Source organism: Misgurnus anguillicaudatus, chromosome 15 (genome assembly GCF_027580225.2).
Source record: "Misgurnus anguillicaudatus chromosome 15, ASM2758022v2, whole genome shotgun sequence".
NCBI classification, from domain to species: domain Eukaryota; kingdom Metazoa; phylum Chordata; class Actinopteri; order Cypriniformes; family Cobitidae; genus Misgurnus; species Misgurnus anguillicaudatus.
The window spans coordinates 25985832-26010861 of NC_073351.2; the positions used below are offsets into that span (position 1 = coordinate 25985832).

A 25030-nucleotide genomic window follows, 5' to 3' on the forward strand; every position below is an offset into this window, starting at 1 on the left:
GATTGTTTGCTTTGCACTTGTGGGTCCAAAGAACATTCCTCCAGGATTTTCTGCGACACGGAACCGGTGCCAAATGTTGGAGACCTTTAAGCATCATGATCCACCCGGATCTGTTCCCACAGTCCCCAATTAGCATAAATAAATGTCATAGAGGCCTGTGGCACCACACTCACCTTTGCAATAGAGCAGAGCTTTACAGTATACACTGTAACTGTGTGCTTAATGTTATTTCGCTGCATTTAAAAGGTTTTTTGCACAGAAATTTTGTCTTGCTTAACACATGATTAAAAATGAATATAATTTATATGGATAAATGTGTAAGCTCATCACTTAATTTGTATGACCTAATTGGTTCTTTGTTTTGTACTGTGCATTTGTCTTGCCTCAGGCAATGGGAGTGGAAAGCGATCAGGAGATAGTTCAGATGATTGGCACAGAAGAACATGTCATGGCTGCTTTTGCCCCCAGTTTGGAGGAGTGTCAGAAGGCCCAAATATTCACCCAAACTCAGGTACCTTACATGTACATTTTATCAGTATTTGTGTGCAATGGGTTTAAACCATAAAGCATCTTGGACGCTGCCAACTCATTACTCTACCAGGTAAGGTACAGTAACCGTATATAAAGATACAATACTGTTAATCTTTACTAAAAGCATTATCAAATTTATTTGTTAAAGATAAAATGAATAAACTCCTTGTTGTTTAAAACCTTTCAAGCTTTTGTATGCTTAACACTTCAGTGAGTTAATTTATTAACTTTATTATTATCAAATACTAAGGTGCATTTCGAGACCCAACAATGGGTCATGAAAGGTCCATATCTGCATCCTAGCAACCTTTCTGATCAGACTTGAATGCCTGTTTACGTGGTTGACATTTTGTGGGCCTCATCAAAAGATCTGCTAATAAGCCTACATGTGTGCACCAATAGACCAGAGCAGACCTCAATTAGAAAAGCCGTGTTATTTAAGGTAAAGAATCAGTCAAGAATTGTAGCTAGGTGTGAAGCAGGACTTGACCACTAGGGGAAGCCATTCTAATTGTATTTTAATATAAAATTTTACTGAACCAGGCATTTTTGACAATTTGACATTATGTACTCCATCTAAAGCTAGAATAAACGCATGTTCTTTTGTAATTATTACTTTAAAGGTCCAGTTTTTGGCGGCATCTAGCGGTGAGATTGCGACCAACAAAAGGTCTAGCAGCTCACCCCTCAATTTTGAAACGCATACAGTAGCTGCCACAAGACAAACTTGTCGTTGTCTGAGACAACCGCGGGCAACCTTCCGATCTCTCTGATGAAGCCAATACATAAGTGACTTAAACTGAAATTCATCGACTGGCCGCTATTCCGCTATTCAATTCCTATAGACCCCATGTTAAAATGCCCAACTTCAGAGCAGAAAAACTTCAGAGCCTGGTACAAAAAGTGTTTTTGGTCTGTCTAGCTACTTTTGGCCTTCATGACAACTGTGAGGGTGGTGAATTTTATGGTAACTCATCCGTTTAAATTAAAGTGAGCCTTAAAGTTCTACATAATTAAGGGCGTAGCCACTTGAGTGACAGGTTAACTGCCACTGCTGTCACTATAGTCGAGCTAGGTGGGTGTGGTTTCAGCAACCAGCCACCTCAGCTACACAAAGGTCCCTTTTACCCATTTTTGGTTATCCGCGAGTGTTGCATGGTGACGTGCGTCCAAGATGGTGACGGCAGGTACCGCCTACTATTGGCTTCAAAAAAGCTCTTCACAAACCTATGGGTGACGTCACGGACGCTACGTCCATTTTTTTATAGTCTATGGAGACAACGTAGGGACAAAACGTGCTCTGGAAAATAGTTTGTCCATTTAGGGCTACTATAGAAACATACCCACGATGTATGTAGATAAACTGCTCATTCCAATGTAATAAAAAACGGTATAGTTCATAATGTAAGGTCTTTATACATGACTGATAATATGGTTATGTATATTATATTGCATTTCTGTCAAGACATCCTTCTAAAAGTCCCACATTGCACCTTTATTTAACTCCTATTCATGCATTGTCAAATACATTTTGATGGTGCCTAGTTATTAATTATGCTTATATATAAATATATGTAATTATATTAAATAACAGCAAATGCAGGAATTTTGACTTGGCAAGAAAGTTGTAGCATTGCATCAAAGCAGCTAATGCATTTCTCAACCTTTTTTAGTAGTTGTCATTGCACATCATCTCATGGCTCAAAGTGGGTGGTCTAAAGGGAAAGCCTACTCGCTGTGACCTTTGACCTCTTTAATAGAACAAGTAGCTGACTCAGGTGTGGGTATGGGTTTGCCAATGAGGGGTCTCTGATACCCCTTTAGTGATCCAGTGAACCCTGCATTGGCCTGGTCACTCCAGATTAAATGTTTTGATTTAATATATTTAAGTGTGCATTGTGTAACTTTTTTTTGTAAGAATCTCTTGATAGAAATGCAATTTAATATACATAACTATATTATCAGTCATGTATAAAGACCTTACATATGAACTGTTTTGTTTTTGTTATGTTAGAATGAACCATTTTTATCTACATACATCGTGGGTCCCTTTACATAAGTCACCGTCATGTTTCTACAGTAGCCCTAAACGAACAAACTTTTCGTCCCTACGTTGTTTCAGATGAAGCCTGTGGCGTTTATCATGTGTTTTGAAATTGAGGGGTGAAATGTTGGTTGCAATTCGCAATTTCACAAATAGATGTTAAAATGTACACAAACCACCTTTAAGCTTTTTAATCAAGGCCTTAAAAACATGTTTTTCTTGATATCCTTATGGGTGATTCTCACGAAAACTTGGTTTTAAAAATGTCAAGCATGAAAATGTAAAAATTGCTTAAATTTACTTTTTGGAGTAAATGGGAACATTAATTTAAAAACTTTTACTTATCATTTAACACTTTTTGTAACATAATTGTAAAAATTAGTCCTAAAAAATCTCATTACCGCAACAGTCAGAAAACATCAACACTGACATATTTTCTAAATGACATGACAAACCTGAAAGAACATAATTTGGAGATTCTGAACATGCATTTAAAATCAAAGTATTATGCTTCTATTAATTAAATTAACATTTAATAAGCATCTGTTGCGGTAATGATAATCAAAATGTCGTGTAAGCATTCTGACAAGACAATATTTCAAATTAACTGTAAAAAAATGATCTTACCTGGTAGCCATCTTGAAGTAACTGGTCCATGTGCTTGGTCACTCAAAATCAAACTTTATTAAAATTCTGTATGTGTGCTTAAACTGTTCTCAAAAAGTGTTGCGGAGGATGAGAACATCAGGCATGGACACATCATTTTCCTAATTTTTCTTCATTGTTATTATACATGAATATTCAGTAAATATTTTTTCTGTCATCTAAAGTAGTCTATATTTTTATAAAGTATATAAAGTAGTAATATTTTTGTATTAATTTGATTAAATTACAACATAACGCATGTTCAAACACAGCCGGACACATTGCGCTAATGAGAATTTCAGCAGAAAATGAGATGAAATTTACAATTATAAATTCTTATGTTGAAATCACACATTGTGCAAGGTAGAACACAGTATTGTGTTAATTCTGATTCTTTTTAATGTTACTATATTACACATTTTAAAGCTAAAATCATTAGTGCCGTGGTGTTTCAATTGTTTTGTGAGAATCACCCTTATAGAGTTGAATAGTATCTTTATAGTATCCTTACACAGATTGTATCTTAATTGTCTACATATTCATGTTTTTTATTGTATCAGGCACTGAAATACATCGGGAATAAAGTGAGGCGTCAGCGCATGTGGGGCGGCCCTAAGAAAACCAAGATGGAGGAAGCCAGAGAGCTGCTTGCCTCCACTGTCCTTACCCACGTACCTGTATGTCAGTCCAGATTAACCTGATAAGCTATCTGCTTTACTCGCACTAAGTAGCATATGATATTTTTCATTTATTATTTTGCTCATGCTCAAATAAGCCTCTGAATTAAGCAGTTTGTTAGACCTCTACTGATGGAGTGATGCTTCATGTTTTTTATATCTCTCAGGTAAAGGAATTTAACTTTCGAGCTAAGTGTATTTACCTCGCTGTGATGGTACGCAGAGTGATTCTTGCTCAAGGAGACAACAAGGTGGATGACCGCGATTACTATGGAAACAAGCGTCTGGAGTTGGCCGGCCAGGTAGCGTCACTCTCTGTCTCTGTGTGCATTATGCCCTGTTGCAGAATTCTGTCTTAATGTTGTTTAAAGTCGATCTTATAACACCAGACAGCTGCACTGTAATGCAATATTTTATTATTGTTTTAGACGCCACATTGCACAATTTTATTATAGTGTCTTGTTTAGGTGATCAGACAGAGGTAGCGACAAGGACTGGGTATTGCGACTAATTTGGTCGTTTGATATTTATTTATTTATTTATTTATTTATATGGTTTTAATTCAATATCAATTATTTTTTAAAGGCATAGTTTACCCAAAAATGAAAACAATGTAATTAATGATTTTTTCTGACCTTCCATTGAAAATCTATGAACGGTATACTGTCCATGTCCAGAAAGGTAATAAAAACATCATCAAAGTAGTCAATGTGACATCAGTCGGTCAGTTAGAATGTGTTGAAGCATTGAAAATAAATTTTTGTCCAAAAATTAAAACTTTATTCAGCATTGTCTTCTCTTGCGTGTCTGTTGTGAAGCGCATGCACGAGACTAAAGTCACGTGACTGCAGTGACACGGATGATGCGTTTCTGTTTGTGAAGTTTTTTTTTTTAAACTTCAGACAGCATGCGTCTTCCTTAGACTGTAAACGAAGCCCAGGCGCACAAACAAAAAAAACATCTGGGGCGCATCAGCTAACACGTCAGACGCGTCGTACGTCATCCGCGTCACTGCAGTCACGTGACTTTAGTCTTGCGCATGCGCTTAACAACAGACACGGAAGAGAAAACAATGCTGAATGAAGTCATAATTTTTTTTTTTTTGGACCAAAATGTATTTTCGATGCTTCAACACATTCTTTAAGACGAGTAGTTATACGAGCAAGTTTGGTGGTACAAAATAAAACGTAGCGCTTTTCTAAGCGGATTTAAAAGAGGAACTATATTTTATGGCTTAATAGCACTTTTGGGAGTACTTCGACTCGGCGCAGTAACACCCTCCCTCTCCCATTATGAGAGTGAGAAGGGGAGCTGACTTTTCAGGCGAGTCGAAGTACTCCCAAAAGTGCTATTAAGCCATAAAATATAGTTCCTCTTTTAAATCCGCTTAGAAAAGCGCTACGTTTTATTTTGTAACACCAAACTTGCTTGTATAACTACTTGTCTTAAATAGGAAAAACGTTGATGTGTTTGGTCACTTCTAACTTTATCTCTAAATGGTACCATTGAATGAATGGGGCTAAGCTAAATGCTATCGAAGCGTCGCAGCGCGCTCCAGCGCTTACGTGCACACACACAGATGATAGAGGGATGTATCAACAATTCTTAGTTAAGGTAATAACATATTTTAATATTGAAAATGAGTAGACTTTTCCTTTAAGGATCATTAAATGTTAACTTTTGAGAAACCTACCCAATGCATTGCCGCTTATCCAATCCATCTTTGTCTGCCTTTTCTCCATTAGAACGCCTTTAATTCTGTAATGAATTACTGACAGGCCCTCAGGGCTTTTATTATAAATAATGCAAGTGTTTGTTTATCTTTTTTATCATTTGTGGGACAGGCAAAATTCAGGAGCTGAAACAAAGATTAGAGCGCATTATCAAGTTCAATATCTCCTAAGATTGTCATACTTTATGGCCGATTTCGTATTACGTTTCGCAAATGTGTGTTTTATTAGTGCAAGTCTTCCATTACGCCTCTTTGTTTATCATAACTGATTGCCCTTTCTCCATCTCTCCTCTCATTAGAGACACTGTTGGTCTCTTATGAAACTGATCAGAAGCCAACACCAGCAGATACATGCTTGGCCAGCACCCAATCCCTCACCTACCCTTTGTTTCCACCCTGCTTGTCATTATAATACCTTCATTATTTTCTCAATGCTTTGTTTCGTCCGTGCCCCCGTGCTTTCGCTTTTCCCTCCGTTCCCAACCGACCCCCTTTTGTTTTTGCGGGCCGAGATTTGCCGCACCGACGCCCGAATGCAGCCCAGCCAAACTCTGGGATTTTTCCTCTTTATTATAATTTAGCCCGACTATGACAAAAGAATAGCTGTCTTGACTGGAGCGATTGAGCTAATCCAGCAGCCCGACTGTGATAATGTAATTACTGCTGTCTTAAGTCCTTTAATTTCCCCCTACCAGCACTGATGTGGGATGTGTTTGTGTGTGTTCGGATTTATACACACATTCTCGCTTCCCAACCCCTCCAATCTGCTTTCTCCCCAATTACAATTCTGACATTCAGCTAATCATTCAGCTAATTGACTGGCTGTGTCGTGGAAGCTTAATTTCTTGATTAATTTCGGTGAGGATGTTTATTTTTTATATATGCAAATGTGCGCAGAAGAGGAGGGGCTTCTATTGAACAAATCTCTATTGAAGTGAATAAGAGGCCTGATCAAATTTATCAGAGCGTGGAAACACCTGTTTATCAAATCTGGGATAAGACAAAGAGTGGGAGTTTTAGAGCCAGATGATGAAGTTAATAAAATAAGTTATCTGGAAACAGGCGGCACTTGGGATTAACAAATGAGATTGAGATGAAGTCATCCATCCTGCCTTTTATTCTAGTTCTATTAATGTGCAAATTAATACAACAACAAATCTACTGTATGATGTCGTCTCGTGCTACCAAGATAATCTTGTTCATGTGTTTTCATTTATTTTTTTTCATCACACACTGAGTTTGTATGCAAGTGCTCATGTAGACTGACGTTTTTGATATTTCTGCATCCCTTAAGCTCCTGTCGCTGCTGTTTGAGGATCTGTTCAAGAAGTTCAACTCCGAGCTAAAGAAGATCGCAGACCAGATCATCCCAAAACAGAGAGCGGCTCAGTTTGATGTGGTCAAACACATGAGACAGGACCAGATCACCAATGGCATGGTTAATGCCATCTCTACTGTGAGTCCTGCACCCCTGTAGGTTTTAGACTGGTCACCTCAATCGGCACATTCAGACTAGAGATTGTCTGTTGCATTTTACCAAATACAGTTACAAATTGGGGAGAGCTGGGCACAACCTAACGTTTTTTGACTTTGGCTCTATTATTTAAAAAATATTTAAGTTAGATTAATGAGTTTTTTTTTCAACAAACAACATACACATATCTGCTACAAATGAACGCTTAAAGTTTGTATGTGGGTCCTACCGTTATCGTACAATTACACCGAAAGTGACAGGAGTGCCAATGTTACAACTTACCCCATACTGTAGGTGGGGTTCATTGTAACAAACAGAGGGTTTGTTGTAACACCTGCTAGAAAATTTAATTTAAACACAAATAATTCAATAAAATTCGGTCTCTATACCGTAAAGGTTGATATTTTTTATATATCTTACTATATTAGATCGATATCCACACAGTCATCCATTCAGGATCCTTCATCTAACCATCCTTGTATTAAGCATCAGTGCATATAAATAGATTTTTTTTAAAGGGCTGCACAATTAAGACAAAAAAAATGATAATTGTGAGTTATTTCCCTTGATATTGTATACACAGTTTTCATTTTGATAAATATTATTTACATTGTTTTCATTATCATTGTATACTGGAGGCTTCGTTAATGTAGTGTTACAACTAACCCCGCTGTGTAAAAATGTTTATGTTATGTTTTAGGTAACAAGACGGTGATTAAAAAATAATATAAGGTTGGATTTGGTGACTCACACACCGAAATTAGAAATAAAAAAAAACACAAGACGAATAAATTTACTTTTATGCCTCCAAAACACTCTTTGTTCAATATCTTAACCAAAACACATCAAAACTACAGATTGCTCAGCCCTGTATAAATATGTAAAGTAGCTGCGTTAGTTTGTGCCCCGCTCACCCCTACTATTGAGAAAGTTCCTTAAAGGGACAGTTCACCTTAAAATAAAAATTTCTTTCATCATTTACTCACCCTCATGTTGTAACAAAACTGTATAAAAAATTTTCTCTGCTGAACACAAAGGAAGATATTTGTATTGAAGCAGGGAACAGAAGCACCTTTGACTTCGATAGTAGGATAAAATACTTCTATGGAAGTCAGTGGTGCTCAAAAATTGTTTGGTTACCCAACAAAAACAACTATATTACAAACATTACTCAAAATCTTAATCTGTGTTCATCAGAACAAAGAAATTAATACTAGTTTGTAACAACTTGAGGGTGAATAAATAATGACTGAATTTTCATTTTTGGGTGAACTATCACTTTAAAACGGGTGCATCAGGCGTAGTGATATTACGCACTGCCCGAAAATAGTCCCCTGCTATTGAAAGTAACCAAGGTGACTATTTTCAGGCAGTGCGTAATATCACTACGCCTGTTGCAGCCATGTTACATCAGCAAAGTCCTTGATTATTACACCAGAATGAGAGTATAGTTCCTAGACATATCTGCATAGAAAATTGCAACTTTTAATTTTCTGTCAGTCTTATGCTGCGTTTACACCAACCGCGGTAGAGACGTGAAGCGCGAGTGATTTCGATGTTAAGTCATTGTGAAGACGCGTTGACGCGCGTGAGGAGGTCGTTCGGCGCGGAAGGCGAGTTTCCGCCTCATTCGCGCGTAAGGCGCGAATTGAGCGTTGTGCGCGGTACGCGCGAATGGTGCTTTTCGTGCATTTTGCGGTTCACGCAAATTTGCGGCTGACGCCCGAGTAACTTTGGCGGAATTTCGCGCCGCGTTAACCAATCAGGAGCCTGCTTGCTGCTGTGCTGGCAGCCTTGCCTGGAGTCACTCACTCAACCAACGCTTGATATTACTAGGCGCGGTAGACGCGATTTTGACGCCCAAAACGCGGTTGGTGTAAACTCAGCATAAGTACACGATGTAACTAAAGAAGAGTCAAGTTTTAAATAGGAAAATATTGAAACTCTTTGGTTAATTTTTAGCATGATGCTAATGGTCTAATCAGATTCAATGGATTGTGCTAAGCTATGCTAAAAGTGCTAGCGCAAGACCCGGAGATCAGCTGAATAGATTTCGAAATGGTACGAATCAAATGTTTAACTCTAGGGGAGCTAGAAAATGAAAAAAAAAAATTAAAAAGTGGAGTGTCCCTTTAATACCGTAAAGCTTCAAAAAATAGCCCGGGCTTTTATTTTCCCAAACCTATCATCACACCAGGCGTCTAAAAGAGACAGGCTTTTAATTTAATTGTTCCAGCATGACAGCAGGAGGTTACCACATATTACGTTTTATTTTTAATTTGAATGTGTTTAACAAATTAGTTCGTGTAGTAACAACAGTCTTAAATTATTGGCAGTATAAATAAAGCAAACAAGGATATGTTTTTTTTTATTGGTTGTTGCGTGAAATCTTACCCAGATACAACAGTGCTATTTTCTGATTGGCTACTGTGTAGCCTCTTTCCTTTTTTTTGTATTGGCTCACTCGACTAGAACTCTAGGGAAGACGGGCTTGATAGAGAGAGAGAGAGCAGTGCGGCCAGATACATTTTGGGCGCTGCAGCATATTAAATATGATAGTGTTTCCGCGTGAGGAATACAATGTGTGGCGGGAGTGCATGCATGACAAAAGACTGAAAGCCCTGCTATTATCAGCGGCCTCAAAACACTACCGGCCCACCGGGAAAAGTCCAGACTCTCCCGATTGCCACTTCGCTACTGTCATCATCACCTCAATCCTGGCGACGAAGCTTGTTGTGTTGTCATAGTGATGAGTAAAGGAACGACTGCGTCTGTCACGTGGCATCTACCGGTAAGCAAAAAAACTTTAGCGTGTTCAATCTGCACCATAGAACTGTCTTAAACAGACTATCTGATGGGTTTTAGAAGATTAAATACGACCCGAAACTAAGGGTGTTTTCACATATAGTTCATTTTAAAAGAACCAAACCCAGTTCACTTAAAGTGAACCAGAAAAGGGACTAGCCGAATGTGACCTCAGTCCTTTTGGTGTTCACAATATAGTGGACTCAAAAGAGGACCCAGTTCTTTTTTTGGTCCTCTTCAGAACTGAAGTGATCTCAGACCTTTTCTTGTTCACATCACAACTTCATAAGAACTCAGATCCCAGCTTTCTGTGCAGCAGTTTATTTTGATACAATGTCAAAACCACACGCGATACGGACCGGGACCTCATTGATTTCACATATCAAAAAGAAATCGAACCACAAAAGAACCCAAAAGCAAACCGTACTCAGACCACCTCCAGAAGTGGTCTGAGTTCGGTTCGCTTTTGGGTCCTTTTAGGGGGGTCTGAGATCACTTGGTTTGTTCACATATACACCCTGAACTGCTCTGAGAGCGTTTAGAGGGCTCAAACGAACTAGGTGTGAAAACACCCTAAAAAACAGACCAGGCCTTTATTTGAGACAGGCGTTTATTTACCCAAACCTGTCGTCACACCAGGCGTCTAAAAGAGACAGGCGTCTATTTGGGACTCGGCTATTATTTGAAGTTTTACGGTTCACTACTAGTCAAAAATATGGACATGTACTTATTTTTATTATATTACAATTGCATGCTATTTTTTCGTTCGTACCGAAACCGCACGTATGGAAGTATGGAATGTATGTAGTGACCACGTTATGTTAAACAAATCATAATTTCTGAAATACTGTTGTACATTTTAACCTGCTACTGTTATGTATCTTCCTGAACAGGGGAATTGGTCATTGAAGAGATTTAAGATGGACAGACAGGGTGTTACTCAGGTTCTCTCTCGACTGTCCTTCATCTCAGCTCTGGGCATGATGACCAGGATCTCTTCTCAGTTTGAGAAAACCAGGAAAGTCAGTGGTCCCCGCTCCCTACAACCCTCCCAGTGGGGCATGCTGTGCCCCTCAGACACACCTGAAGGAGAGGTCAGTTTTCCTCCAATTACAACACCATCGGTTTTCCTGAAAGCACCAGTGGGATTGACTCAAAAACTAAAGATTTTTAAAAATTTTGGTTTCGGAAGACGCATAGATCTGCTTAGATTATTTATCCAATTTAACTGATAAATGTGTACTGTAAGGGACATACAATGGACACTTAGATTCACATGGTTATATAATTATTATCTAGGCTTGTGGGCTGGTGAAAAATCTGGCTCTGATGACCCACATCACCACTGACATGGAGGACGGTCCCATCATCAAACTGGCCTTCAACCTGGGAGTAGAAGATGTCAATCTTCTGTGTGGAGAGGAGTTGTCGTACCCCAGCGTCTTCCTCGTGTTTCTCAACGGTATCTACTCACGCAGGCACACTATAATTTCCGAGAACACAAGCAAAATACCCCAAACATTTAAATTAAATTCAAATGAACCTTTGCCATTTCGCAACTACAAAAGGGTCTGCCATTGATTAGCTTTTATTGTCATGTCACAGAAAAGTCACCCCACTAATTCATTCATGTATGTTCATTTCAGAGCGCAGATAAGTTACACAAGCTGCCACTGCGGCTAATTAATTAACAAACACAGCAGGTGTCAATGCATAAATAAATACAGTTAATCCACAAACACAAACTTGCCCACAAAGTGACTCATATAGCATCATGCCTGTTTTTGCATCTCTTTGGCACCATAGTGGGTCTCTCATATAGCTCAAACAAACCAAAACCTTTTCTTGTATTATACTGCTGTCACATAATTACAAAATTAATTGGCCTAATTTGTATTTCTGCGTGTACCTCTTTTAAAGTAAACAAATTTGCACTCTGTTCATCTGTATTTTTGATGTCTGTTATTTTTTTAGGTAACATACTTGGGGTCATCAGAGACCATCAGAAGCTGGTCTACACCTTCAGACTCATGAGGCGAGCTGGTTTTATTAATGAGTTTGTGTCCATCTCCACCAATCTGACCGACCGCTGTGTCTACATCTCATCTGATGGGGGCAGATTGTGCAGGTAGTGTGCATCTTTATGAGATACATTTTTCATTACACAAATGTGACCCCTCCTGGTTAATTGTGTTGCAATGAGCAAACTTTTAAAAATGTGTTGATTTTATGATGTATGTTTTGTTGGAAGCTAACAAAAAATTACAGAGCTACACCTGTTTGAAGTCAATTTTGAGAAAAATCTAGTTAAAGAGACACAAGGCAGCATTTTTATGTTAATAAATCATCTTCGTAAGTCTGTATATGGTTAAATGACTCATTACATGACGAATGAAGACTCTCTCGCCCGCCCCTACCGTCTGAAGGAAGAATACCCCACTTGCAAGTTCGCTGTATCCGACCCGGTGTCCTTCAGTCTCGTAAAGTCTCAGATATAGAAAGCATTTACTCCCAGACACTAGGGGGAGCTAGTAGAGAAATAATACTCAGACTTGCCTTGTGTCCCTTTAACTCTTTTCCCTGCCAGCGTTTAAAAAAAGTTGCCAGCCAGCGCCAGCATTTTTTACCATTTTCACAAAAGTTGAATGCCTTCCAGAAAATGTTCTTTTTTAAATATATACTGTATTTTCTAGACTATAAGTTGCTCTGAAGTATAAGTCGCATCAGTCAAAAATGCGTTTTGAAAAGGAAAAAACATATATAAGTCGCAGTGGACTATACGTCACGTTTATTTAGAAAATGATTTCACAAAATCCAAGCCGAAGAACAGACATTTAATATGGAAAGGCAAGTTATTCAACTAAGCAATAGCACAGAACAGCAGCCTGAATAGGTGTCCGTACATGTTAAAGTCACATAAACAGTTATTTAGATGATGAACAATAGCATACAGAACATACCTGGAAAGCTGAATAGGCTAAATTAACACGACAAGCCAAATCAAGTTCAAAAAGGTCCTGAAGTCATTCCACATCACTGAATCCATTGAATTACTTAAATACTCTCGCGGTAATGCTTTCTCTTGGTTCATATAAAATAATTTTGACGTATAAGTTGCACCTGACTATATGTTCCAGTAACCACGAAAAAAGTATGAATTAAAGTCTGAAAAATAAAGTAAACATACAATATATAAAATATAAAACAGCAGATCCTCTGCTTTCAAACAAAAAATAACATTTCATCCTACCTTTATTTTTTCTCTTTTTGAAACCTCTCAAATACGGGTAGGTTTTTTCAAAAATATAAAATTTTCTGCAAAAAGCTGAGATAATTCTATTTTTGTAAAGGACTTTTGATAGAGATCAGATTCAGAGCGATCTTAAAAACATACACGGAGTTTGAACTGCTTGCCATAACCGTGGGGTCACACCAGACGCGTTTGAGGCGTCAAATTCACTTCTACTGCGTCTATTTTGCCGCTTAAACATTTTGAGTTTACTTGCTTCATTCGCACGTGAAATTCTAGTAATCGAGACATTCACGTGAGAATTTGCGTCATGGGAGGGCCTTCCATAGGCTTCTGCGACTCCGCTCGCTTCCTGTAATCACCACTACTAGAGCAAGCTCCTGATTGGTTAACGCGACCTTTTTCCAACAAAGTTCAATTTTTTTAACTCGCGCGTTTGCCGCGGCAACGTTCAATTCCCGCCATTCGCACGAATGAGGCGGAATCGCATCTACCGCATCTAATCTTCACATTGACATTGAAATCACTCGCGCTTGACACCTCTACCACTGCTGGTGTAAACACAGCTTAAGAGAATACTTCTGGGTTTTATAAGTTGGTTAAAGGTGACATAGAACGGTTGAACGGAGTATTTATCCTTGTTCTGTGATGTGACATGTGGACAAAAATTTTTTTGTTTGGGTCTGTAATGCCTTAGAAGCTTCCTAAAAACCTCTCTCAGATAGCTCTATTAGGGTGGGGGATTTCGAACGAGTGGTTTTGCACCTATTTGGCTCCCCCTACTGGCTTAACTTGCAATCTCATTACTGATTGGCTGACTTTGCTGCCATTTAAAAAATGTAGCCAATTATTTTAAAGTGGATGGGCAGTTAGATGCCTAGGCATAAAAAAAATAAGTTTGGTTCTGGTTGGTTGTCAGTTTAGGTGATGGGTCAGTAGGGATTTTATTTTATTTTATTTTTATTTTTTTTCAGTGGCAGCAAGGGATAGGTGGGAAATTGTTAAATTTTTTAATTGAATAGCGGATATATGAGGTGACTTTGGCTATATTGTGTTTTTGTCTCACGCAGCGCAGCACGTCTCCACGGATAATCTCTTTTGTCATAATCAGGATTTGACATTAACTTTTTTGCTCACCAGCCAAAGTGGCTAGTTTTTCAAAGTTACTAGCCACTCAGCATTTTCACTGGCCAAATTTTTGTTGCTGGTAAAATCAATTTTATATGATTAAACTTGACTTTGGCATCCTAAAATGACTTTAATTCGAGCAAATTTACTTGCTAAATTAGATGCAGACTGAATTTCAAATGCAGTCTGACTACCCAAATTAAGACAACATTTATTAGCTGGTATATAGCTGGTATATCAGTATAGATCATATCATATATTTAGGTGCATGAAAAACATGCTAGTAAGTAAGGCATAAATAGATTAACTTTGAATGAATATATTAAAAGTAGAGCAGGGGTGTAGAAGAAACACTAATTCTAAACTGAAAAGATAAACACAAAAACCATCGACAACCACTTTAAATATTTATTAACAACAGCAGTAAATACTGTCAAGAAATGTACATTAAAGGGACACTTCACCCATTTGCATTAAGCTTTGGAAAGTTAGAAACCCAGTCATGTTTTTGAATGGTCATGCATCATTCCCTCTGTTTCCCCTGAGACAGGAGAAATACAAATTTCAGCATTGCACTTCCTTCTTTCAATTATGTAAAAATCATCATTTTGCATCATTGAAAGCAGGAAGTCCAATATCTTTGTAGAGGGAGTGAGACTACAAACACTCCTTTTCTTGGTCAAATAGGCACCAAATTCTAAATTTATGCTGCATTTTGACTACAAATATGATCCACTTCTAATAAAGATTAATGTTTCCACGGGTGAAATGCTCCTTTAATTTTACTGTCAGCTAGTTTATGCATTTGTATTTTATAAGCTTGATCATGGTTACTGATAAAAGTGGTTTGTCCTCTCTGGAAGAGAAAAGCCCACTCCGCTTCGCGTCGTGCCTAACAACGCCCTTCAGCCGTTACTTATTCACGATACAGCACAGCCTCTCGTACCTTATTGCTTACTTTTAGTACAGCACCGTTTTTGTAAAGCACGCGATGCAACGTCCTCTACCAACGTCCTCTATACGGTCGTTAACACAATCGTTCACACATCGTTGTCGTCACTTACAAAAGCACTGGTAACTTTTGGTGTGCATTCGAGATGCTTTTTCGTGCACAGCAACGTAATCTTTTGCTCCCGCCGAAAGTTGTAACTTACAGACCAAAAAAGACGAGCTGAACAACGATATGAAAGTTGGCTTTTCTCTTCCAGAGAGGACAAACCAAGGCTCATATTTGCGGTCAGAAAGAGAATTATAATATTTGAATTTATGGTATTATGATCAGTGCTAGACATAAACACCCGCCAAAAGCGGGTAGATTTCGGCCGGGGCGGGTAAGACAGCCAATCCCACTCGCCACTTTGCCAGGTTGAATATAATTTTTTAATTGTAGTTTTATTAAAAGTTATGCGAAATGATAAACAATACGCAATGCGACAACTTCCATGAGCACTCTGCACCCAGCGCAACGCAAAGCAAAGCATCACCTTCCAGAGAGCGCGCAAGAGCTGGTGGATTTGCGAATGCACAAGAGGACGCAGTCTGAGCGCATACACACTTCGGGAAAGATAAAACAATTGCATGGAAGTGATTGATTAGATATAAATTGCGTGCAAACTCTCAGGGCAAGAGCGAAGAGAAATTCAGCGCATACCTGAATGCACACGAAATCAAAGAAAACCCGCCAGCTGAGAGGTTTGCGCATCATTTTAATGTTACAATAATGCCCTCTCAACATTTGTCATTAAAAAGTCTTAAATCACTTTTATAAAACGGTTACTACACAATATTAAAGTAAAAAAAAATTACTGCAACTTTCATGAAGTTAAATCAATAAAAGCATTCCTTCCGCTAGAAAAAATAGTCCCTGACTGCGAACAATAACATGAAAGCTCAAATAAAAACAACAAACTGTTCTCAAACTTTGTCTCATTATATGTTTATGTGTTGCTAAGGGTGTTGCTAAGGGCGCAGTGATATTAAATAGAACCGTTGGGTGAATCGGTCATAGCAGTGTTTTATTGTGAATAAAGCACACCTATTGACCAATCAGAATCAAGGATTGGAACTGACCGTTTTATAAGGTAAATTATAGTTCGCCTCAAAGTTTTTGTGTATTTATTTAATGTGTATTATTTCTTCCCCAAGCTCATAAAATAAATTTGGGTCGCACATAAATTGGCAGGGTCGGTCGGAAACCGGAACCAAACAAATTTTTTTCTTATGCCCTATGATGTCATAAGCATCAGTTTTTCAGATTGGGCTGTTTTCTGACTGACATTTCTAAAAGAGGAAATTCTATGAGACTGAGATGTTTAGCATGTTTAGCACTTTTTGTATGTTTGTGAATGTGGGTAGACTACCATTATTCAACAAAGACAAGGTAAAAATGGTTTTTCATTCTCTGTCCCCTTTAAGAGCACCACCTGGCGGGTAATAGCGGAAATACGGATTGCTGGAAAAACTTGTCATTATTCGTCCGCATGAATAAGATCGTTTTTGTTACTTATCGCTCTTAATAACTCTTTTCACTTCTTTTGCCTGTAGCTTAAAATTAGACTGTGCACATTCCAACTCCTTGACTCCTATGGCACAAGTCACATATGTTTAATTTCCATTTGAAACAGAGACATTTTTGTTTTAATAATGTAATATTTTTTGGAACTGTTCCAAACTTAATCCAGTTTAAAGTAAACTCAGAGATATTTGCATTGCATAATGTGTTCACAGACCCTACATCATCGTGAAGAATGGACAGCCAGCTGTGAAGAACAAACACATTGAGGAATTGTCTCAGGGCTACAGGTGCATTTGAAGCGAATCAATATTTAAAAGTTTCATGTATTCAAATGCAGAGTCCAATATGTGGATTTGACTGTGTTATGCATGTCTTAGTGGTCTAAACCTATTGTTTGGACTTCCTTGTCCCTGTAGAAGTTTTGAGGACTTCCTTCATGAGAGTCTGGTGGAGTATCTAGATGTGAATGAGGAGAACGACTGTAATATTGCTCTGTATGAGCACATGATCGGCAAGTGAGTACCTCTCAGTCCTACAAAAAAAACTTGTAGGGACTTACATGAAGTATTTATGTCCTAAAATCATTTTAGTTTGTGATACTTGCTTATCTTGGTTTAATATTATGCGTTCATACTTACGTTTATGAATGTGTGTGTGTTTTCAGGGACACAACGCATTTGGAGATCGAACCGTTCACGCTGCTGGGGGTTTGTGCTGGTTTGATTCCTTACCCCCATCATAACCAGTCCCCCAGAAACACTTACCAGTGTGCTATGGGCAAGCAGGCTATGGGTAAGTCTCCTTATTTTCATAAGCACAAGCTTCATCTCTAAACATCCTAGAGGGCCAGTTGCATTTACAAATACTCATCCACACACACACTCCTATTCACTTACAAACACACTCGCCCTCACACTGGTATTCAAAACCTTTGACACACCACATTTGGTATGTATGTGGACATCAAACATTGTCTGCTTGCGTTGTGTGTGTGTGTGTTTGGAGGCCTTTCCATGCCACTGTCTCTGAGTGTCATTAGACATTCATTGTGTTTTGGGATCAGTGTGTGTAACAGGGTTAGTGTGCTCAGCTGCATGAGAGAGAGAGAGAGCGAGAGAGCACACTTTGCTGCCCTGGTTACCAAAACTACTTAAACCTCTCTTCACCACCACCACCCCCATAACAAAACCACTGAGACTGCAACTATATTTGGCCCAATATCCTCTGCCTTGTCTTGTTTTTCTGGACGGACAGCCCCATACATGTGCAAATCTGGTGGTGTGGCCCCAGACCTATTATAACACACTGTGTGCTTGTACCCTGATTGTGGAGTAATAGCATTTGACAAATGTCAAGGTCTCGAGGGACCAGGGCTATTATAGTTATCTCAACCTGCCATCTCTCCGTCATGCTAAACATCCAACTTAACAAATCTGGCAGTGCTGACACCAACCACCCTTGGTGAGTGAATGTGCTTAGATGTCATATTTAAATTATTGGAAACTTGCTGAATTTTTGTTAAGGAGCTTTAACAAAGGTTCAGCAATAAAGTTTTTAATCAATTTAAATATGATTATGTTATTCTGTCCACTTAGCCTCACCATACAATAAAAAAAATAATAAATTAAAACAGTCCCATCCCAAAATCATGCCAATGTTGCTATGCCAGGCCACTTTAACAGAGCAATGTGTTTCAATCAATTAAATCATCTATATTAGGGCTGGGCGATGTATATCGGGGGATTGGTTCCTTGATTAGTAGTAAATCTCCATCAGCTGCTTTCAGATGGAGCGGCATGTACTACACAGAGTCATAGTTTGCTGACAATCGGGCCAATTTCGCATTAATTATCGAGGACGTATCGCGTCTGATAATAAATGCGATATGGCCCAGCTTGTCGGTGAACAACGACTCTGTGTAGTAAATGCCGCTTCATTTAAAAGCAGCTGATGTCGATTTACTACTAATCAAGGAACCGGCATTACTGACGAGATGCGCATGACAATCCCTGATATATATCGCCCAGTCCTAATCTATATGGCTAATTATGGATTTTCTAACCACGGGGCTGTTGAGTGCTGTATTCTGATTGGTTGAGACGTGTCCCATGAGTATATTTGCGGTAACCGGAATATAAGAGGAATAATTGACTCCGGTCCTTCGAATTATTCAAAAATAATGCTCACCCGTGCTTCGCATCATGCCGCATTACCATCTTGGTTGTGCATTATTTTCGAATAATTCAATGGCCCGTCGTCAATGATCCCTTACATATATACACTCACCTAAAGGATTATTAGGAACACCATACTTATACTGTGTTTGACCCCCTTTCGCCTTCAGAACTGCCTTAATTCTACGTGGCATTGATTCAACAAGGTGATGAAAGCATTCTTTAGAAATGTTGGCCCATATTGATAGGATAGCATCTTGCAGTTGATGGAGATTTGTGGGATGCACATCCGGGGCACGAAGCTCCCGATCCACCACATCCCAAAGGTGCTCTATTGGGTTGAGATCTGGTGACTGTGGGGGCCATTTTAGTACAGTGATCTCATTGTCATGTTCAAGGAACCAATTTGAAATGATTCGAGCTTTGTGACAAGGTGCATTGTCCTGCTGGAAGTAGCCATCAGAGGATGGGTACATGCTGGTCATAAAGGGATGGACATGGTCAGAAACAATGCTCAGGTAGGCCGTGGCATTTAAACAATGCCCAATTGGCTCTAAGGGGCCTAAAGTGTGCCAAGAAAACATCCCCCACACCATTACACCATTGCATTAATGAGAAATTGAACAGGTGTTCCTAATAACCCTTTAGGTTAGTGTAGTTTACTTTAAAAAAATGTTTTTGTATATCTACTTAAGTGTGACTGTTTAATTATTTTCTGATCAGGTACTATTGGCTATAACCAGCGGAACCGTATAGACACTCTGATGTATCTGCTGGCGTATCCACAGAGGCCCATGGTGAAGACAAAGACCATCGAGCTGATTGACTTTGAAAAGCTGCCCGCAGGCCAGAATGCCACCGTGGCTGTAATGAGTTACAGTGGGTACGACATAGAAGATGCCCTGGTGCTGAATAAGGCCTCTCTCGACAGAGGTAAGAGCCAGAATTGAAGTCCTTTTCATGTGACACACTTTGTAAACAAATCTGAATTCTTAGCACATGGCTTAGTTTTAAAAAAAAAAATTACAAGCAAAGGTCATAGGTTTGATCTCAGGACACACATGCTGCTAAAATATAGCTTTGAATAACAGCATAAGCCAAATGCCTTTTATCTTCTGTTGATTCTTTCTGTTAGGTTTTGGTAGATGTCTGGTGTACAAGAATGCTAAGTGCACCTTAAGGCGGTACACTAACCAAACCTTTGACAAGGTGATGGGTCCGATGCTGGACGCCGAAACACGCAAACCCATCTGGAGACACAGCATCTTGGATGCCGATGGCATCTGTTCCCCTGGTAAAGCTGGCTACTTGGTTTTAGCTTGATCTTGAATACGTTGGTATCACAATTTATAGATGTATAAGTAATGGTACTGCATGTTTTGTGTCTCGCAGGTGAACGGGTTGAGAACAAGCAGGTGCTTGTGAATAAGTCCATGCCCACTGTCACCCAAACGCCACTGGAGGGCAGTGCCCAGCCAGGTCAACCACAGTACAGAGATGTGCCAATCTCGTAAGAGACCATGTTCTTTTTGAAAAAAAAAAAAACTAAGTGTTTTTGTTTGTTTGTTTGCTTTAATGAAACCCAAATGGCTCATTCTTGTTTCCACAGGTACAAAGGAACGACAGACTCCTATATTGAGAAAGTGATGATCTCATCCAATGCCGAGGATGCCTTTTTGGTCAAGATCCTGCTTAGGCAGACTCGTCGACCAGAGATAGGAGACAAGTTTAGCAGTCGCCACGGGCAGAAAGGTACCGCAGCCCTCTTCCTGTTCTGTCCAGGACATGAGCCAATCGCCACTATCCTCTCTTTCTGTGTAGACATCAGCCAAAAATCCTTAAATTCTGTGGAACTCTCTTGATAATTGTAATGCAAGTGGGAGACACTTGTGGTTGAAGTGTGTGACCAAGTTTGGGTACGTTTTCACTAGCACATGCATGCTGTTTTTGTGTGTGTGTGTGTCCAAGCTATATCGTCTCACTTGGCCCACCCATCCCCTTCAACGTTCTTTCCCCAGCCTGTTTTTCAATTAATTAGCTTTTTGTGCCATGCCAGACTATGCAAATTTATTACAGCAGCGCAGTCCTGGGAAAAAGTGTTTACAGCCTCCATTGTTTCTGGGCACCTCCGCTGAGCGAGCTCGAGCTGGTCAGTATGATGTTTCTATCGGAGCGTTAACTGGCGCCATGCATAATTCACTCATTTCATTAGCGGAGGTCGTCCAGTGGCGCTCATCACGGGATGTGACGGTGAGGAAAGGTCAGGGAGGGGTTAGTCGCAAACCGCCAGAGATGCTATTTACTGCTCTTTTTAAAGGAGCTTTTGGTATTTAAAGAAGCAGGCAAGTGTCGCTAGACCAGGATAACACAAGGAAGCTAATTGTTGTGAAGGATAGTGCCGTTCTCTTGAATGTCTTTTGTGCGTTTAGAGGCGGGCTTTTATTGAACGACCTTGTTTGGAAAAGCTAAGCTGCATTTTTCAGAAGTGTGTGACTTTCTTGACATTTAATCGTGATTAGTTTTATGTGGTGTTGAAATATTTGTGGCGGTTCATTTAGTGCCCGTCTACTTGCGCTATAATAGGTTTTAGTCATCTGTTTAGTATGCTTTACTTCATAGAAAAAATTTGGCTTCATTTTTGGTAGTAAGAAAGGGCACTAAAGACGTCCCATGGTGGTTTGGAGCCATTGGCATTCAGTAGGTTACACACTAGTTTTGTCTTAATTATTTTAAACCCCCCACCCTGACCAGCCTCTACTAGCCTCATAAGATCAGGTCACCGGAGAACGATAGGTTAATTATTTACCGGTGACCCAAACACACTAAAACGCACACACACACAGATGCGGATACACACTTTAATACCCACACAGCTGTCTTGGCAGGATCTATTGTGCAAGCCGCCACACTGGGGCTGTACGGCCGGTGATGGAGGGCCATGGACTCTTACTGCTGTCCTGCTTTTCTTTACTGATTTCATGCCTCTTTTATCATCTCACATAAAACAAACAACACAGAGGATGTGTACTATGGGAATCTCTCTCTCGCTCACTCTCTCTCACTCTCTTGCTTGCTCTCGTTCACTCACTCTCTCACTCCAAAACAAAGTTACTGGGTTGTTCTTGTTCACATTTTCTAGGTTGATAGAATCACTGGGGACCCAATTATAGCACTTAAACATGGAAAAAGTCAGATTTTCAGACTTTAACCATGTATTGTCTGAAGTTCAGCTTGTCAAGGTGTAGTCAGCTGATTTGACACATGTTTAACAGTTGATAGTTAAAGTTTATAATTAAATTTATAAAACTCTTACTTAATTTACTTAATTGTACCCTGTCTGTGAAATCCAGGCTAAAGTCTCATAATCTAATTATGAGATTAGGTGCATTAAAGTTTGATTTTACACTATGACCCCTTTAACTATGCATTGCCTGCAGTTCAACTTGTAGTCAGCTGATTTGACCCATGTTTAACAATTTATAGTTATTATAATGAAATTTATAAAACCATTACTTAATTTACTAAATTCAGGTTCAAGCTCACCATGCCTTTGTTACGATCTCCCCACACTCTTGTCTACGAGCCCAGTTCGTCAAATGCAAAGTGTCAAAAAAGCATTTGAGCTTGTGACAGAGTATTTTTGGGTCAAACTCACACTGCCTCTTTCCTACAAGTTTCAGAAAGTTTTTTTTGAAACATGGGTAATATGGGTAGACGTTACGGATCAGATTCCTTTTATGAGCACTTCGCCTGAAAAAGCACACCCACATGTCAATCAGCGTAAGAGCGAGAATGACAATGACGCTAGAAGTCACTGGCATCACTTCACGCAACAGCTTTGTTTTATAGACTCTAGGAGTGTAACGATTAATCGTGCAAATGCGCGTTTTCTCAATGAATGAATTTGAATGAATTACGGTGAAATCCCAGCACATCCGAACGCCAGGGGGCGCTCTCATGCAGAAACTCCCTTTGTGCCACACAAGAAGTAGCATTACAAACGCTATTCCAGGAAATGTCTACAGGAATATTTATATCGCTGTTCTTCAAATTGTTTCAGGTTTTTCATGATAATAAAGAATATTTTGAATGATTTTGAGTGTTGCTTTTTTAAATGCACGTTATAAACGACTCCGACTCATAATGATTTTAGATTGATAAGGACTTCCTACTGACCAAATGCCCTAATACAGGCACAAGCTGTGCATAAAACAAAGAATCGCAGCCTTGCGATTCAGAATCGATTTCAGACAGGCATTTTTAATGAGGACCGCGATTGAATCGTTACATCCCTAATAGACTCAACAATGACACAAAATAAGAAGTGTGTTTTTGGATGCAAGGAGAAGAAATCCTTGTTCAGCTTTCCAAGTAAGCCAGCCTTATGGAAACAATGGATTTAGTTTGTTTATCCGATGCGTAAGTGCATATAATGTAAATGACACGAACATGTAGTGAATCATAAGTTATCCAGAGATAGTGGGTTTGTGTGTGTTGCTTGTTTGTTATACGTTATTCCCGCAGTACACCCCAAGGCGGTCGTGATTTTCCGGAAACATTCGCTGGAGCTGATGTGTCTCTTATAAATCTGAACTAAACTCTTCAGAGAAATGAAGGATGTACTATTGTACTTTCCGGACTATGTCGCATTTTTGTCATAATTTGGCTGGTGCTGCGTCTTATAGTCAAGTGCGCCTTGTAAGTCAGTATGAATTAATTTTGACATTTATAAGGCAAGAGACAACATTACCATCTACAGCCGTGACAGTCCGCTATATGCAGCTTCTGTATTTATGTAATTCAATTAATTCAGTGATGTGGAATGACGAGCCTGCAATCTTCATGCTCACTGGCTTTGTTCGGTTAATTTAGCCTATTCAGCCTTTAAGGTATGTTCTGTATGCTATTGTGTAAATAACTGATTATGTTACGTTAACGTACGGAGATCTAATCAGCCTGCTGTTCTGTGTGCTATTATTTAGTTGAATAACTTGCCTTTCCAGATTAAATGTCTGTTATTCGGCTTGGATTTTGTGAAATAATTTTCTAAATAAATGCGATGTAGTCCACTGCGACTTTTATATGTTATTTCGTCTTCATGACGCATTTTTGAATGATGCGACTTTTATAGTCCGAAAAATACGGTACTCTATGGTACTAAAGATTAACATGCGATAAGCAGAAACATTGTGTGTTATGGGAGCTTTGAATGTGATTCCAGTTGTTTCCACACTGTTTCCTAAATAAAATAAATATACAGTTAATTTAGTCATGATATATTATTGAAGCCTACATTTTTTTCTTATGCATATGGGTGTATTCCTCTCCTGATTTGAACCACTCATTGTGCTTTCTGTGGTAAAGGGAAACTATGGGTGTATAATCCCCTTCTTACTGTCCAGCTAAGCACCTCTCCTCACTTCCTGCCCCTGTTCTTTTTCTTTTTATCACTTGCAAATGGTTCAATAATGTGTTTGCTCTGGCTGCGAGAAGAGTGAGGAGCTCTTGGGCAAACATTTACACTCTTTGGACCACTTCTTTCAGTCTTTACTTCTTTTTGCAGTCTGATTTCCAATGGTTCCACTCCACCAGTCCTAAATATGCCTGCTTTGTAGACATTTGGACTAGATGAAAGTTACCTAGTCCTGACACTTCCATATCTAGCATTTGTTTGTGATGGTGGACCAACAAAATTGCTCAAATTAAATTTTTAAGGTGTGCTGTTTGGTGAAGTTAGCATTATTGAATACGAAGAGTTTGGCTTCAAAACTCAAAAAATCCATTTTGACTAATTTGAGTAAAAATGTGTTTTCTATACCAAGAAAGTGACAAGTTGAAAACCACTATTTTCTGTTACAAACTTTCCACATAGCATAGCTAAAATGCTATAAATCTATTGAATCAATATATAAATGTGCATTCATCTTTGCCATATTATATTCATTTAGTTGACTAGTGGTATATACTGGTTAAAAAAACATTTACTTTGTCATATTAAGAACACTGTCATTGCTGCTGTCATCCTTGGGACGTCGTCGCTTAACTTTTTTGACAG

At 39.0% G+C, this 25030-nt stretch overlaps 1 protein-coding gene across 1 annotated transcript in view; it reads left to right on the plus strand.

Moving 5' to 3' along the window:
- The window catches only part of polr3b (polymerase (RNA) III (DNA directed) polypeptide B), a 34137-nt gene that overhangs the window by 2947 nt on the left and 6160 nt on the right, over positions 1-25030 (plus strand). Inside the window, exons 10-23 of the mRNA XM_055173746.2 lie at positions 389-511; positions 3781-3897; positions 4065-4199; positions 6924-7085; positions 10802-11002; positions 11208-11370; positions 11883-12036; positions 17014-17088; positions 17218-17316; positions 17466-17593; positions 19699-19908; positions 20111-20269; positions 20368-20485; positions 20585-20727. Coding sequence (XP_055029721.1) covers positions 389-511; positions 3781-3897; positions 4065-4199; positions 6924-7085; positions 10802-11002; positions 11208-11370; positions 11883-12036; positions 17014-17088; positions 17218-17316; positions 17466-17593; positions 19699-19908; positions 20111-20269; positions 20368-20485; positions 20585-20727 — 1987 coding nt within the window. The remainder of the gene's footprint in view (positions 1-388; positions 512-3780; positions 3898-4064; positions 4200-6923; positions 7086-10801; positions 11003-11207; positions 11371-11882; positions 12037-17013; positions 17089-17217; positions 17317-17465; positions 17594-19698; positions 19909-20110; positions 20270-20367; positions 20486-20584; positions 20728-25030) is intronic.